General features: G+C 52.8%; 7 protein-coding genes across 7 annotated transcripts; 5 read left to right on the top strand and 2 right to left on the bottom strand.

Moving 5' to 3' along the window:
- Positions 1–7: 7 nt before the first annotated feature.
- Positions 8–1,330, top strand: APUU_40040A (M20 family metallopeptidase; the record flags this gene model as incomplete). Its single annotated transcript, XM_041703068.1, has 3 exons — positions 8–97; positions 147–532; positions 580–1,330. 3 exons carry the CDS (start codon positions 8–10, stop codon positions 1,328–1,330), a joined length of 1,227 nt encoding a protein of 408 aa, XP_041555790.1.
- Positions 1,331–1,772: 442 nt separating this feature from the next.
- APUU_40039A (uncharacterized protein) lies at positions 1,773–3,014 on the top strand (the record flags this gene model as incomplete). The annotated part of the gene is made up of 2 exons (XM_041703067.1): positions 1,773–1,822; positions 1,895–3,014. 2 exons carry the CDS (start codon positions 1,773–1,775, stop codon positions 3,012–3,014), a joined length of 1,170 nt encoding a protein of 389 aa, XP_041555789.1.
- Positions 3,015–3,739: 725 nt separating this feature from the next.
- Positions 3,740–5,889, top strand: APUU_40038A (sugar porter family MFS transporter; the record flags this gene model as incomplete). The annotated part of the gene is made up of 11 exons (XM_041703066.1): positions 3,740–3,802; positions 3,848–3,992; positions 4,038–4,178; positions 4,224–4,288; positions 4,336–4,381; positions 4,429–4,871; positions 4,920–5,010; positions 5,057–5,362; positions 5,415–5,511; positions 5,560–5,686; positions 5,737–5,889. 11 exons carry the CDS (start codon positions 3,740–3,742, stop codon positions 5,887–5,889), a joined length of 1,677 nt encoding a protein of 558 aa, XP_041555788.1.
- A 387-nt stretch (positions 5,890–6,276) lies between these two features.
- Positions 6,277–8,068, bottom strand: APUU_40037S (uncharacterized protein; the record flags this gene model as incomplete). The annotated part of the gene is made up of 4 exons (XM_041703065.1): positions 6,277–7,332; positions 7,385–7,454; positions 7,503–7,748; positions 7,797–8,068. 4 exons carry the CDS (start codon positions 8,066–8,068, stop codon positions 6,277–6,279), a joined length of 1,644 nt encoding a protein of 547 aa, XP_041555787.1.
- Positions 8,069–10,025: 1,957 nt separating this feature from the next.
- APUU_40036S (uncharacterized protein) lies at positions 10,026–10,748 on the bottom strand (the record flags this gene model as incomplete). Its single annotated transcript, XM_041703064.1, has 1 exon — positions 10,026–10,748. One exon carries the CDS (start codon positions 10,746–10,748, stop codon positions 10,026–10,028), a length of 723 nt encoding a protein of 240 aa, XP_041555786.1.
- Positions 10,749–11,608: 860 nt separating this feature from the next.
- Positions 11,609–12,033, top strand: APUU_40035A (uncharacterized protein; the record flags this gene model as incomplete). The annotated part of the gene is made up of 3 exons (XM_041703062.1): positions 11,609–11,655; positions 11,707–11,764; positions 11,824–12,033. 3 exons carry the CDS (start codon positions 11,609–11,611, stop codon positions 12,031–12,033), a joined length of 315 nt encoding a protein of 104 aa, XP_041555785.1.
- Positions 12,034–13,407: 1,374 nt separating this feature from the next.
- Positions 13,408–16,026, top strand: APUU_40034A (beta-glucosidase; the record flags this gene model as incomplete). The annotated part of the gene is made up of 4 exons (XM_041703061.1): positions 13,408–13,799; positions 13,877–14,102; positions 14,162–14,324; positions 14,375–16,026. The coding sequence occupies 4 exons, from the start codon at positions 13,408–13,410 to the stop codon at positions 16,024–16,026; spliced, it is 2,433 nt and encodes an 810-aa protein (XP_041555784.1).
- Positions 16,027–16,591: the final 565 nt, after the last annotated feature.

Below are 16,591 nucleotides of genomic sequence, written 5' to 3'. Positions count from 1 at the left end.
GTCGACAATGGCTACACCATCCAAGAATGCCGTCCAAGCGGCCATGGCCCAGTACATCGATAGTTTGGCAGAGCCTCTGCGTGCGCTGAATCAAAAGGTAGTTCTAGAATGTATAAGAAAACGGCTTATTTCTCAATCAATTACAGATTCACGAAACCCCGGAACTGGTATACGAGGAACACATCGCCCACGACGCCATCTGCGACTTCCTCCAGTCCCGGGGTATCCCGACTACGCGCCACGCCTACGGCCTCAAGACGGCTTTCGAAGCCAAAGTCGGCAATGGAGATGGTCGCTGTGTGAACTTCAACGCCGAATATGACGCGCTCCCTGGAATTGGACATGCGTGTGGTCACAACCTCATTGCGATTGCCAGCATCACCGGATTTCTAGCTCTGGCATTTGCGATTCGCGAATTTGGTATTTCTGGCCATGCGCAGCTCCTGGGAACCCCGGCTGAAGAGGACGGTGGCGGCAAAATCGATCTGATCAACGCGGGGGCGTACCAGCAATCGGATGTGTCTTTGATGGTGTATGGCATTTCCGCCTAAACATAAAGTATCAATATCAGCGGACTAGCCAGCGCAGTCACCCCATTTCCGAGGAAGAGTTTGGTAAAGACGTCCTTGGAATTGCTGGCCGCTCTTCAATTGCATGCTACGACATCACAGGTGTCTATCGCGGCGTCAGCGCCCATGCGTCCGCCAGTCCATGGGAAGGAGTCAATGCGCTTGACGCTCTCGTCACGGGCTACAATGGCATCTCCATGCTGCGCCAGCAAATGAGGCCTGATGAGCGAGTTCATGGGGCAATTTGCGAGGCGCCCACCGTCACGAATGCAATCCCCGAGATGACGCGCACCAAATACTCGATCCGCAGCCCGACTGTGGCTGGGGCACGGGCGTTGGGAGACCGCGTACGGAAGTGTCTGGAAGCAGGCGCCCTTGCCACCGGATGTACGGTGAAGCTGGAGGAAGATCAAATCTTTGCCGATTTGGTTGTGAACGCGCCCTTATGTGAAAGCTTCCAGGAATCCATGGGCGAGCAAGGAGAACGCCTATCGGTCAATGATGGGGTTGTGATGCCGGGGTCCACCGACCAAGGAAACGTGTCGCAGCTTATTCCGGCCTTGCACGGCCTCATTGGGATCCCGGTAAGCGATGGGGCTAAGAACCACACGCGGCAGTTCACGGCGGCAGCTGGCACGGACGTAGCTCATGACAGAATGATCGTTGCTGGAAAAGCCATGGCAGTAACGGGGTGGAAAGTGCTGGTGGATGAGGGCTTCTACGGCAGTGTCCGCAGTGCTTTTACCGGCACTCCATGTTAGTCTTTTTGGAACCGGCCAATCAGCGGTAATTGCGCTGCGGGTGCTTCCCCGGATTTAATTGGCGTCAATCTGAGTGCAGACTAAATACATAAATACACAAGTCCAATGATTCCTCTCATTCTATTTCACCAACCTATTGACCATTATGCCATCTATCGACCCCGATACCAAACCAGGTCCCTCAGAGGACCTGAAATAAGCAACTACCGTAGGGAGCATCACCGACGTCTCCCCTGAAGAGTCACGCCGAGTACGGAGAAAGGTCGACCTGATCCTTCTGCCCATTCTTGGGTTCTGCTACTTTCTGCAGTTCCTGGATAAGCAAACACTGAGCTATGCCAGTTTACTGGGAATGATTGACGACACACACCTAGTCGGCACGCAATTCTCATGGACAGGGTCTATATTTTACTTTGGATTTATCTTCTGGTCTTATCCGACCATGTACTTGTCGGTGCGTTTGCCGATTGGAAAGTACCTGGGCGCTACGGTGTATGTATCTCCTCGCTTCCGACATTATTCGCCCTCGGGCAGAGAAACCAAACTAACAATCACATTCTGTAGATTCGTCTGGTCCGCTATCCTCATGTGCCACGCAGCCTGTCACAACTTCACAGGTCTGATGATCACTCGATTCTTCCTCGGTGCATTCGAGGCATCCATCGCCCCGGGATTCTCCCTAATCACTGGCATGTGGTACACCCGACGCCAGCAGCCCCTTCGGTACGGCCTGTGGTTCGCGGGCGGCTCCATAGCCACCTTATTCGGAGGCATGCTTTCATACGGCATCGGACATATCGACGGCGGCGCCGTGGCCTCGTGGCAATATTTGTTCCTGATCTTCGGCGCCGTCACTGCCGTCTGGGGCATCACCATGCTTATCTTCCTACCGGATACACCAGCCAAAGCCTTCTGGCTGACCTCCGACGAGCGATCGACCACCCTCCACAACGTTATGGCTGATGGCCAGGCCGGTACTAAGAGCTCCTACAAGTTTTCGCAGGTAGTCGAAGCCTTCCGCGACCCGGTGACCTGGTGCCTAAGTCTGTACAGCTTCTGCGTAAACATCGCCAATGGCGGCCTAACAACCTTTGGATCGCTGGTCGTGCAAGGGTTCGGGTTCAAAGGTCTTGACGCCCTCTTGATCCAAATGCCCACGGGCGCCGCGCAGCTGATATTCGTGATTGTGAGCGCCATACTGTGCTCGTCTTTCCCGAACATCCGCGCCCTGACTATGATGGCCCTTTCGTTGACCAGTCTGCTGGGAATGGTGCTTATGTATGCTCTACCGGACAGCAATCAAGCTGGCCGCATGGCGGGTTTCTGCCTCAGTCTGGCTTTCTCTGCAAACATGCCACTTGCCATGTCGCTGATTACCAGTAATGTTCGCGGCCTCACCAAGCGGGCAGTGATTAATGCTTGTGTTTTGGTGATGTACTGTGTAGGTAATGTCATTGGCCCGCAGTTCTTCAGCGTGGATGAGGCGCCAAGGTATAAGAAGGGTATTACGGCCAGCCTGTGCGGATTTGGATTGGGGTTTTTCTGGATCCTGTGTCTGCGACTATACTTGCAGTGGCAGAATAGGAAGCGAGCGGGTGAAGTGCCATTGGATATGCCGCAGGAAGCGCTGCTCCTGGAGGATCGGACTGATTGGGAGACTCCGGGGTGCCAGTATGTTCTCTAGGATACTGTTGGTATGGTCGCATATATTTTTTGTTCAGCTATTGCATTACTTTGTAGCACAGCTCAGTCTTTTACCAAAATCGTTTCTCCAGTTAAAGGCGACTTCCATCACAATAGGCACGATTCGTTATCCATCCACATGCACGTTGTATGTATCTGGGGCATCTCCGCTGGCGCCATTGAACCCACGCATAACTTTGTTATCGCAGGAAACCGGCTCCGATGAATGATTAGACTAGACCGGCCCGGTGACTATGCCAATAAGCGACAATTGCGCTCGCGGGGCAGATTCCAGAGCATGCAATAGTGCATGGAGTTAAAAGCCGAGAGAAGCCACATGCATTTTCTCTGCTTGAAATCGAGGACAGACTCGCTTCCTTAGGTGACTTGGTACTAAAGCTACTGGGAACTACTATCTTCCCCGAGCACAGATCTCGCCTCCACAATTCCTTGGGAAAGCCCTCTAGCCATGAGTTAATAAACAGCTGGCCTGATTCTACATAGACTACCTGGTCTAGAAGGACCTTAGATTTACCATGTACGACAGTGTTAAAGGAGTAACGGGGAAACTCCGACACATGGCCTGTTATGCCGGACGGACGATCTCCGGTGGCAAACGAGGTCAACACTTCCCCGCATAATGTCGATCAGTTGTATCTTATAAAGGTTACGGACAAGACAGTTATTTACAATAACGGGATAAGACTGACAGAATTGTATACTGCCATGGCTCCCGACACAGGCTTCGGCCTGGTAATGCAGAATCCGTATCTCTGCGGCGTGGCTTCGGTATGTTCATTTATTACGGTATATAGAAGACACTAACGCAGTCAGTTCTCGACCCTTGGGGGCCTGCTGTTCGGTTACGACCAAGGCGTCATCAGCGGCGTCATCACCATGGAGTCGTTCGCAGCGCTGTTCCCTCGGGTGTTCTCTGATAGCGGCTTCAAGGGCTGGTTCGTATCTACGCTTCTCTTAGGTGAGTCGACGATATCTGCACCTTGACGCAAGCTGACCCGTCTAGCTGCATGGCTTGGATCCCTCATCAACGGCCCTGTTGCCGACCGTATGGGGCGAAAGCTATCCATTAACCTTGCAGTTGTTGTGTTTGTCGTTGGGTCCGCTATCCAGTGTGGCGCAGTGAATATCCCAATGCTCTTTGTTGGTAGGTGATATTAACTGTGACTCTGGACTCGGGCTAATTGTGTAGGCCGGGCAATTGCTGGGCTAGCAGTCGGTATGCTGACCATGGTGGTGCCCCTGTACATATCCGAGGTATGTCTTGATTTCAGGTTGTTGTCTTGCTGTGCTAACAGGGACAGGTGTCTATTCCTGAAATCCGCGGAGGCCTGGTTGTTGTGCAGCAACGTTGGTGACCATACCCTATCGGCTGATGTCCCCAGCTAACTGTCCAGTGTCGGTGACCATCGGTATCTTGATCAGCTACTGGATCGACTACGGCACCAACTACATCGGTGGCTCCCGGTGCGCCCCCGAGCTTCCTTATACTGGGGGCACGACAGCCAAACCAGCCTTCGACCCATACAACGATGTCCCAGCAGGCGGCTGCACCGGCCAGTCCGAAGCTTCATGGCGTCTCCCATTAGCCATCCAGATTGTCCCTGCTGTGGTACTTGGAATTGGCATGCTGTTCTTTCCAGACTCCCCTCGCTGGCTGCTGATGAAGGAGCGCGACGATGAGGCCCTTTCGGCGCTGTCACGACTCCGTCGACAGCCTCGCGACAGCTCTCCTCTGCAGAACGAGTATCTGGAAGTCCGGGCGTCAATTATGCTTGAGAACACCTTTGCCCGGGACAGTTTTCCTAATGTATCTGGGGTTAAGCTCCATGCGGCTCAGGTACGTCTGGCTTTTCCGTGGGAAGTGTGCTACTGACTGGCATGACAGTATCTATCGCTCTTCACCAACTGGGCACGCTTCAAACGGCTGGCTATTGGTTGCTGCGTGATGTTCTTCCAGCAGTTCATGGGGTGCAATGGTACGTATCCGCTTACAGTGATATATACAGCTCTAATCCCCTGCAGCGATGATCTACTACGCACCCACAATATTCGGCCAGCTTGGTCTGGACGGCAACACCACGTCGCTCCTTGCCACAGGCGTCTACGGTATTGTCAACTGTCTCAGTACCCTACCAGCTCTCTTCTTCATTGACAAAGTTGGCCGACGTGTTCTGCTCATGGCCGGTGCTACCGGTACCTGCATCTCGCTGGTCATCGTGGGTGGCATCCTTGGGGGCTATGGCGCCAGCTTGGTGGATCACAAGTCTGCTGGCTGGGCTGGCATCGCCTTCATTTATATCTACGACATCAACTTCTCGTACTCGTTTGGTAAGTCTGGCTCTGGCCATGGTAGGACTCCATGCTGATAACATTGTAACAGCCCCTATCGGGTGGGTTCTGCCCTCTGAAATCTTCAATCTGTCCATTCGCTCCAAAGCCATCTCAATAACCACGTCGGCCACCTGGATGTGCAACTTGTGAGTGTGCCCATTGTTGATAATATTCTTCTATCCTAACGCGCCCAGCATCATTGGCCTTGTCACACCAGATATGCTCGACTCGATCTCCTGGGGAACCTACATCTTCTTTGCAGCCTTCTGCCTCCTGGCCCTGGCGTTTACATTCTTCTGTATTCCGGAAACCCGTGGCAAGGTATGCATTCTATACCATTTTACTGGGCGATCTGACAAGTATTTCTCCAGACCCTTGAAGATATGGACCTCATCTTTGGAGATACGGCAGCCCACGAGGAGAAGCAGCGCATCAAGCACATTGAGGGGGAGCTGCGTGGGATCCCTGTTGATATCAATGAAGATCTGAAGCCAGGAGACGAGCATACCGAGATTGTAGATTAAATGGGAAATAAGTTATGATATCCCGTGGTTATGAGGCTGGTATGCTGAGAGAAAGGATCAATGTACACGCCAGGTCCAGCCTCGACCACAATCCTGCCAACTGCTGGAAATATAAGAGAACGATGATGCCTTAGATACGGACCTAGTGAATCCTTGCCAACGAGGTAGAAATTTACCGCTATATTGTCCCGACTGTGTCAACGTAATTCACAAGTCGGGATGTCCTGTGCGCGAAAGTATTCGATCCGCAAGAGACTGGTTTATATGGGTTTTATACTAGAAACGGGTCCTCAAAATTCGTAATATTATTGCTCTTGGACTGGCCTCGACTGTATCTGGATCATACTGCTAAGGGCTATATCCATTTGACTCTATTTGACATAAAAGCTAGGCCGTTTCTCTGTGGGAAACAACAGCCGCGGCACTGGTCTTCTCGTTGCGATAAATCTCCTCCTGCTCGCGATCGTACTCTTCCGCAAACTTGCGTCCGTAGAGACCGATCTTGTACCAGGGAAGACTGAACATCTTGTCGATAGTCTCGAGGCTGCGACCGGCGGCTTCGGGCACAAACAACCAAACCCAAATGGCACCAATAATGGAAACGACGCCGAAGAAGTAAAAGGTCCCATGAGGGCCGAGACCACCATCGACAAGCAGCATCTCAGGCAGGGCGCGGTTGACGGCATACTGGCAGACAAAGTGCATGGCCATTGTGATGGACGAGCAGATACCACGGATGCGGAGAGGAAACAGCTCAGAGGACAGCAGGTATTGACCGCTGTTCCATCCAAGCGCCCATCCAACGCCGGAGAGGTAGATGAAGACAATGGCACCGGTCGAGGCACGGCTCTGCGATTCGCTGGGTTGAAAGTCGGGGTTGTTGGCGATGGGGATGAGGTTGAGGAAGATGGCAATATAGAACATGGCAACGGTCTGCAATGCAATGCCAATTATAAGAGCACGCTTACGGCCCGCCATGTCGATCAGGAAGAGTGCGCAGATGATAGCGGCGACCAGTTTCACAACCCCAAAGACGACAGTAGAGAACAGAGACTGTTCCTGGCCAGTGATGCCGACGAGCGTGAACAAATCGGGGGCGTACACAGTAATCGCGGAGCCACCAGACCAGCAAGCCATGTTCTGGGCCAGATTCGTGAGAAACAGACGGTAGGAGTTCTGCTTGATGGCAAACAGCTCCTTGAACAAGCCCTTCCAGCCCATGCCAGCAGTGGCCTCCATCTCCTCCTGGAAGGCAACATCCATTTCAGAGATCTCGTTCAGGACGTACGGGTGGTCGGCGGGCAGGCCACGGAACTTGCAGAGGGTTTCCAGTGCCTTCTCACGCTTGCCTCGTTTGATGTAGTAACGAGGGGACTCTAGCTGCAGGAAGGTGAGGAGCAGGGTGATCCCGGCAAACATGAGGTGGAGCGACGTGGGCACAGCCTAGAAGAGACAGTTTAGTAGAATTAGAGCAGCAGAAGGTGCAGTGACTTACCCAGCGGTTGAAAGTGTCTGCCATGTGAAGCTCAGCACCCCAGTTGGCAAAGTACGCCAGCATAATACCACTGCTCAATTAGCACGGGCAGATAAAAAGCAGAATTTCTGGGACTCACAGGTATACCGCGCCAGTAAACATACAAGTGCAGAGACCGCGGATCGGGGCAGGGGAAATTTCAGAGAGATAGATGGGCCCGACGACACAGGTCTGCCCTATACCGAGACCAGCAACGAACCGACCGGCGTAGACAGCGTCCATGTTACCGTTGTTCCCAATAAAGATGCCAATGCCCAGGATCCACAGACAGCACAGCTGGCGAGTGGCCCAGACACGGCCGATGCGATCGCAGACGACAAAGGCACTGCATTCAATCAGTCAACGGCGACAAAATCCTGCAAAGGAGGCTTACAGCAGAGCACCGGCGATGCTGCCGAGCTGGACCATGGATGAGACAGTACCCTTCACGCTGGCCAGCGCAGCCTCGTCGAGATCATCGATGCCGAGAGACAGCTTGAAAGCCTGGGAGTTGAAAACGCCGGTAATAAGACCCTCGTCGACACCACGGGCGGCGCCGAGGAGCCCAAAGGCAAAGACGGCGAACCAGAGCTTGAAGTTGAGGGTCTCCTTGGGCAGTCCACCCGTGTTGAACTTGAACACATTGATAGCAGAGCCCCCGGCCATGGCGAATGCTGTTGTTCACGGTTTCTCGTCGAGGAGTGCTCCGTACAGAAGCAGGCGTTGCGGGGGAGGGGGCTTTTATAGCCCTCGATCATGCGCCAACCACCGACAAACAAACACCGATAGCGGGCCAGACATGTCAGGTATATGCCTCATGTTGGTCCGGAGAGTTTCCAAAACCCCCGACTTGGAATCCTCTCCGACATCATTCGCCCTGGAAGGCCAGTCGAGTCAAAGCGTACTCCACGCCAAGGGCCGAAGCATCGCCCTTCCCTTGGCTGGGGCGGCCTTGAACCAGTGGCTGCCTATCAATCTTGTCCATTTCCCCAGGTTCCAAACCCCGCGGAGAATGGCTGTGAGTCCCTTGTTCCAATCCACTTTGGGCTATTGCCAAGAACTAGTCTATCGTTGGCTTACGCGGGGAAATTCCGGGATGGGCACTGAATGAGGATTTTGTGATGGACCCCGAGAAAGGACAACAGAACAGAAGATACGAGATAGGTTAAACTGCCAGTGAAGTGAGGCCAGGTTCATACCAATAAGTGCTGCTGTCGGATAGGAAGGGCTGTCTTCCCTGGAAGAATGGGACAAGCTCTCTCGGCCCTGTCCCCAGGCCTTGGCCCCGATGGCCTCAGTGCTCGGCACTGGTGAACCTTTCCTGTTGCCACCGGGCAGACAAGGAGCGTCCCTGCCTGGCGCCCAAGGATACAGTTTAGATCGACCCGATATGTAACCACCCACGCGAACTTCTCGCCAAACGACGTGCCGCCGATTCCACTCCCACCAGAAATCAGACATCCGGAGTTCCTCCGCCGTCCAGAGTCAGATCAGCCAAACCTTCTCCAAGATTGAGACAATGAGCAGAGGGGGTGCATGTGGAGCCTAATCCCTCGTACGCGGGCCACAGCCCACTTGGTGTTTATCATTGGATGCTGTCCACGGCACTCAGTCTTGGCTATCTTGCCAGCTTTCCAGCTTCAGCCCATGTGCAATCCCTTGCGTAACAGGAATCGAGACCGCTTGGCACCGAGCGTCTATTGGGTGTGTCGAGCTTCTTCCAAGGCGCCAAGTGCCAAGTGCCTGACAAGATCAGAGATTGCGCCTTGGCCGCGCGAATGGCGGTGCCATGGATGCCACGCCAATGGCAAGAAAGCTTCTGCTCAGTGGCTTGACCGGGACTTGCTGCCGATACCGGGTTCTGCGTGGGAAATATCCGTTGACGGATGTTTCACGCGCCGTCCAGGGGAATTCAATATTGGTACGCGCCAAATTGAGACTTCGCGAACGATTCACGGATCGGGGCTGTTCTTGGCGTACTGGACATTCGCCCATCGATTGCTTGCTCTGTCCACGTTAGGGGATCAGCAAAAACTTGTAAATATGGAGATGGCTATTTCTGTAGGCCTCTGTATGCTCCGTTGTTTCTGGATGTTACACTACACCCGATGCGAGAGATGCTTGGGTATATACATGCCTAACCGTCAACAGTCATTTATATATATCTCCTCTCGGCCATTCTTCCATATCTGGAGCGGTAGGCGAAGGTCTAGCACAGGCCACACTTCAGTGCTTTTCGTTTGCCCTCGCAGCATTGAAATGGCGTTATTTGGCTATACGTCGATCTTGACATCTGCAACCGCGTATGGCGCGGAGTGGAACAGAGCCATTCCTATAATCCTGTTCCAATAAGTTGGAGGAGTGATTCAGCGAGCTTACTAGTTAATATAACAGAACCCCTTTTACCACTCACTATGTCATATTCATCATCTGCCTGCACGACCCTGTTTAATGACCGTGATCAATAATCTAGATCCACAATACAACACTGAATATAAACAATATCTTGCAATGAGCTAAATCCCCCTTCACGGAAAACACAGAAACCAAAGTGAGCTTCTCAAGCCAACCGATCAAGCATGGAAACCTCGCACTGGGATGGCTAGGTACAATTGACATGGGTTTATTTTAGCTCCCCGTCCCCGACACAGCGCTTCAGAGGATACGAATCACCCAAGCAGGTGGTCACAACGCCCTTCACCCAGGACAAGGAGTTCTCCCCGTATGAATAGGTATCATGCGTAAAGGAATCCGCCTGGTAGGACTCATACTGGCCACTTCCGGGCTGTCCGGTGAAAACATATCCCTTTTTGCGCAGGGTCAATGGGTTGCTGACGATAGCACCCCATCTGTTCTCCGGAATTGTCATGGTGACCGTGCCGGTGAGGGTTGCAGTCTCGGTATACGAAACATCGATACTGTAGCCGACTTGTAGGAATTTCTCGACGGTTGCCTGGAACGACGACCCAACGGTGATGCCGTTGGCGACCATCTGGCCCTGTGCCATAGCGACGGTGGCTTCGGCTTCGTTGGCATGGACGATGGTGGACATGGAGATGTCCCAGCCGAGGAATTCTTCGTCAGGAAGGGGGATGATGAACTGTGCACCGTCGCGCTTTCTCAGACGGCTCGAGGGCGCGGAATGGTCATTCCCTGTTTCAATGAAGCTCGGGAGAGAGTTGGTAGGTGGCGAGAGAGAGACACCAGGTAAGTGGGCACGCAGGTCTCTCTTATCGACGGTCTTCGAGGTACCGTCGTGGAGGAGAATGGCTTTGTCGGAGGACAGTGCACTACCAAGTGCGCCGCCAGAACAAAGGGAAGCAAGAACGAAAAAGGCTGCCTTCATGTTGATGGTCTTGGATGTTTCCTGAGGATGGTGGAAGAAGAAGTGGCCAGGAATGACAGGCAGCTTTATTTAGTGTACAGCACCAGATTAAACTGTTCAGCTCAGAAAAGAAGGGTCCGTCCGCCGTTAGACTATACGTAGTTCAACGAGTACCCAGATGTTGTTGACTGAAGGATTAGCCTGTCTCACCTTGACATAACTCCGAAGAGTCGCCGTGAGTCTATACCCAAGGAGGCGCAGGAGGAGGCCACAGTGGAGCTGCATGACGATAGCTTAATACATTTAACTTCCGGCTAGAGCTGTCAAGGATAAACGTCTCGTAGATCATCACGCGTGGGCCTGTCAAGTGAAACCCTCCAACGGCGTAGATCCGCATTAATGTGATCAATTGATGTGATCCTTAGCCGCTGCAGGCCCGAATAGGTGCGGTTCACGAGGATCTTGAAACAGAAGAACTGAATGACAGCCACGCCGCTTGTTCTAGTGGTCCTACTGGCTAGCCACCCGGGTGCCTGAAGAGAGTGGACTGTTCTTCAGCCAGGCTCTAGACCCTGAAGGCGGAAGAAAGTCCCGCAATTCATAGTGAAGGATGAGACAGTCCCACTTGGAGCTGCTGTCCAGGACGAGAAGAGCAATAACCAGGGTCCTCCGGAGTACACTCGGAGAATCCTCAAAGTCCTTGTCTGGGATTGTCTCACTCTGATAAATTGCATGAGTGGGCTTGGACGTCTGGTATACCGACACCTGGTTTATACGCAATCAACTTATTTTCGAGGTCTTTTAAGTGCTGCTTCCCTGGCCTTCAAATTACATCCACGGTCCCAGCCCTCGACACTCGCATTGGCAACTATCCCTTCGTCATGAAGTTCACATCTCATTCACTCATATTTGCTGCTCTTGCTGCTGGGTAACCTGCTCTTCTAACTGATGACTTGATAGAAGCGCTAACTGGCCACAGCGTCGTAGCAGACCTCCATACTCAAGGCGTTTGCATTGACACCCCTGGCGAGGGAGTGGTGGGTCGCCCCTGCATAGCATTCTTTATAAAAAGACGCACGATTGACTTTTATAGGAGGTTTACAACAGAGACGCAACAGAGAAGGCCTGCGAGGCTTATAAAAACCGAAACACCGGAAGCGAGCAATGGGATACGTGCCCTGACTGTACAGTTCTCAACGAGAAGGATCTGCTGTACTACTGCGAGTCGAAAGATGGCCATATTGGAGGAGACGAATTGAACTACTACTGCACGCAAAACGGCGCTGGAGACAGTGTTGCATGGTAGGGATGTGAGGAGAATACCAGCTGTATGGAATTCCATATCCGATGCTTGAGACTTCCTTCAGAGGATCATAACAGGGTAGAATAGCTGCAAGAATACCCCACCCACAATGAACCACATATAGTAGATCCATGACTTTCCAGTGTCCAAATCCATACTATTCGAGACAGTCGCGTTGATACTGTGAGGTTCCCACCCCTTGCATGGCTTCCCACATTCTCTGGCTGGCGAGGATGGGTTGGACATGCCTCTACCCGTTACTCTCCCGTGTAAATGGACCTGCGCAGGAAGGAGCCTCTGTATTGGTTCGGATGTCGGAATTCGAGTACCACAATGGCGGGCTGAAGGGGCAATTGGAATTGGATATAATCCCGCCATGGAAGGTCACCCGCTGCTTGACGCTCCAAATCCGTGCAAGGTTGGGCTTAAACGAGTTGAAGGGTGGGCTACAATGGCCTGGCAAGACCCGTTGAAGAGAATTGCCAAAGATGGTCGATGGCCCTGTTCTTCTCCTACTCCAGCTTCCCCAGTCTTCCGGCTCGCAGTACTCTGGCGTCGCTATCTTTGTTACTCAGCTTATAGCTGCGACTGATATTACACGCCTTCATGCTGGTTCCAGAAATAGTGGATGTAATAACCGACTGACAGATTTTTGTTCAGGTTGAGTACTAAATTGTCGCTTCTGTTGTTAGTCCTAACTCTGGCACACATAGTAGTTGTAGGTTGGCTACTGTCTGCACGATCAGGACTGGGTGAATGATTTTGCCGCTCCTTGAACTCAACATCGGATCTCTTGAAGAGTATGTATTAAAATTCGTGTAGGTTCCGAAGAACGCTGCAAATTATACGAACAGAAAGAGTGGGCGAGTTAGGGTTTATGACGGAAAATATCTTCCTGCACTCCACTCAGCGGGCCTTCAGACAAGAGCGGAAGATATATTCCGCTGCCAAAGGAAGCCTCCAGTGAATTTCCCAAGCAATTATATGACGTCCGCCAACCCCAACCTATACCCGCATTTCGAGCTTTGTGGGAAATTCCAGTGGGGCGTCAACGTGGTGCTGCGATGATTGAGCCCGCATCTCTGGTTATCGACCCTCTGGAGGCTTGCCAAGCGGAACCACAGTCTTTTTTTCTCCAAGCGGCACGATATAGTAGCCATTAATTGGGCTGTGCGAGTCTCCAACCCCAGCCAGGCCCCAGATGGAGATTGGTTCTCTGGACCTCTCTGCCGGTCGAGTTTACCGGGGTAATTTGGGGATAATCGTCGCCAGATGCCAAGAGATCCGAGTATAAATTCAGGCAGACGACGCGTTCCTGTCGGTTATGATTTTTAGGTCGTCAAGAAAAGTCCGCTTCGTTTACTCTGTCCGTGAAACATGCTGGACATCAAGGCGCTGGTGGCTGTAGTGGCCACTCTCTGCTCACTAACGCACGCCACTCCGCAAGACGTTTACCATGGAAATGTTGTCCAGAGTGATACATTCTTCTATGGTCAGAGTCCCCCGGTATATCCGACCCCGGAGATCACTGGGATCGGGGACTGGGATGAGGCGCTCTCCAAAGCACAGGCGATGGTGGGCATGATGACACTAGCTGAGAAAGTCAACCTCACTGGGGGTTATGAGAATACCACGAGTAGTTGCTCTGGTAAAGTCCGCGCGATAAAGCGCCTTGGCTTCCCGGGTATGTGCTTGCAGGATGGCCCAGCTGGAGTCAAAGGTGCCGAGGGAGTCAATGGATATCCAGCTGGCCTGCATATTGGTGCGAGGTACATTTTGCTTCAACAGCACCCTCCCCTCCGTACCCCGTGATATGATACCGAGGCGAGTGCTAATGCTTCACAAGCTGGAACAAAACCAATGCATATGAACGGGCAAGGGCCATGGCAGGCGAATTCAAAAGAAAGGGGGCTACTCTGAGTCTGGGGCCGGCAGTATTAGGGCCACTGGGCAAGATCCCTCATGGGGGACGAAACTGGGAGGGCTTCGGTGTCGACCCATACCTTAGCGGCATTCTTGGAGCTGAGTCTGTCAGAGCTACCCAGGACGAGGGCATAATCTCATGTACCAAGGTAAACACGCTTCTGGAGTTAGGACTCTTATCAAATGGTGTATTGGCTGACTGCTCTAGCACTTTGTTGGAAACGAGCAAGAAACACACCGATTCCAGAACATCGATCGCAAGAACAACCACACTATTGAGACACTGTCGTCCAACATTGACGACAAGACCATGCACGAACTATACATGTGGGCCTTTGCAGATGCCATCCATGGTGGGACGGCTAGTATAAGTAAGTGATGCCTGCCACGCCAGACTTGATGGCTGATCGGATGTGCCAAGTGTGCTCGTACCAGCGCGTGAACAACAGCTACGCATGTCACAACAGCAAGGCCATGAATGGTCTCCTCAAGACAGAGTTAGGATTCCAGGGCTTCGTGATCAGTGATTGGGAGGCCCAGAAAGTAGGAGTTGCAAGTGCATTGGCCGGCCTTGACATGACGATGCCTTTCGGGGAGACATATTGGGGCTCACATCTAGCCCAGGCTGTCCACAACGGCTCAGTTCCCGAGTCACAAATTGATGACATGGCTACCAGGATCATCGCCGCCTGGTACTATAGCCGACAGGATGACACCGGCCTTCCACCGGTGGGAGCGGGCTTTCCTGCAGACCTACTAGCACCTCATGATTTCGTAAACGCTCGTGACCCCGACGACGCAGCCATCCTCATGGACGCGGCCATCGAGGGCCATGTCCTGGTGAAAAACGACAGGCAAGCTCTGCCATTGTTGAAGCCGCGCATGCTCGCCGTCTACGGATATGATGCGAAGACACCCGGACGCAACAACCCAGAAAACGGGTTCAGCGACTGGATGCTCGGGTTTGAGGCACACGATTACCAGCAAGTGAACTGCGGTGACTTTGGGACCAATCTAGGCCCGTGTCCTCCCTACTTCACCCCCTTTGCGAACGGGACGTTGGTGGGTGGCGGAGGGTCCGGTGCCATTGCCCCCTTCTACGTCGAAGGCCCTCTTGAAGCCCTGCAGGCACGAGCTCGCCGAGAGAATACACAGCTGTTCTGGGATGTCGAGACGCGCAATTCCAACAGCACGGTACCAGGGGCAGCTGATGCGTGCCTGGTCTTCATCAATGCCTTTTCCTCCGAGGCTCGCGACCGGCTGAGCCTTCGCGACGACTTTTCAGACGCTCTGGTGCTGAATATCGCCGCGCAGTGCAGCAATACGATTGTCGTTGTTCACACCGCTGGAATCCGCTTGGTGGACCAGTGGATCGAGCACCCGAATGTCACCGCGGCGATCATCGCGCACCTCCCAGGCCAGGACTCGGGCGAGGCTATCACTCGCATTCTATACGGCGACGTGAGCCCCAGTGGGAAGCTCACCTATACCATTGCTCGGAATGAGTCGGACTATGGCTCGCTTCTCAAACCCGCTACATCTAGCGGCTGGGATCGATACTTCCCTCAGGACAATTTCACCGAGGGCCCCTATATTGACTATCGAGCCTTTGACCAGCGCGGGATTGAGCCGCGCTTCGAGTTCGGGTTCGGACTTACTTACACGACGTTTGAATACTCCAACCTGGCAATCCACCGGGCTGCGGACGCTTCGAATCTATCTGTTTTCCCTGTCGATCCAATAGTCCCCGGAGGTCACGCAGATCTCTGGGATACTGTGGCCGTGGTGACCGCCGATGTGACGAATAGTGGAGACATTGAGGCAGCTGAAGTTGCTCAGCTCTATCTCGGGATTCCTGGCGGAGATCAGCCACCAAGGCAGCTGCGTGGATTCGACAAGGCTGTAGTCCGCCCGGGCGAGACCAAGACTCTTGAATTCGAGCTCCGTCGACGAGATCTCAGTGTCTGGGACGTGACAGCACAGCAGTGGAGGCTGCTAACGGGATCAGAGTACCGTGTGTTTGTTGGTGCTAGCTCAAGACAATTGAATCTGAATGGGACATTTGTGCTGTAGACTGCCCGAGGGCACCATCTATAGTTGTCAAATGGATGTATTTATTTATTAACACTGAATCCTCGCAGAAAGTTACTTCTAAACCTCATCCAGGAGCCTGGGAAATTGATCTACTGGCGAACGCTGCAAGGAAAGCGATATGCAGGATGTGCTGGAATGTAAGGACCGAGAACCTGTGAAATTAACACTGAAATCATAGCTACCACGGCTAGAACAGCTATATTCCATCTATACGTAGCAGTAATACTCGTGACGTCCGCAGCCTAGTAATGGATCTCAATGCCGGTTTGTTACATGTAAGTTGAATCCCCATTGCAGGGATGTTCGTCAAGGCGAGTCATGTAGCACAAGGGCCAGGAACTTGTCGAGGCCCACATTCATCGGGCGGATCGATAACTAGTTCGGATGATCATTCCAGTATCACACACGAAGGAAATCCTGCTTCTAACATTCTCTCTTTGGCCATATCACTCCCTAGATCGTGTCAGTGCCGGGTGTGGCTGGCTGAGCAAGGGGCGCGTGTCTATAGAGCTGGTTAAATACAACTGTTCTGCCCATCTGCAGT

Source organism: Aspergillus puulaauensis, chromosome 4 (genome assembly GCF_016861865.1).
Source record: "Aspergillus puulaauensis MK2 DNA, chromosome 4, nearly complete sequence".
Lineage (NCBI taxonomy): Eukaryota > Fungi > Ascomycota > Eurotiomycetes > Eurotiales > Aspergillaceae > Aspergillus > Aspergillus puulaauensis.
Note: the sequence above shows the minus strand (reverse complement) of the source record. Positions and strands in the feature narration are given on the sequence as shown.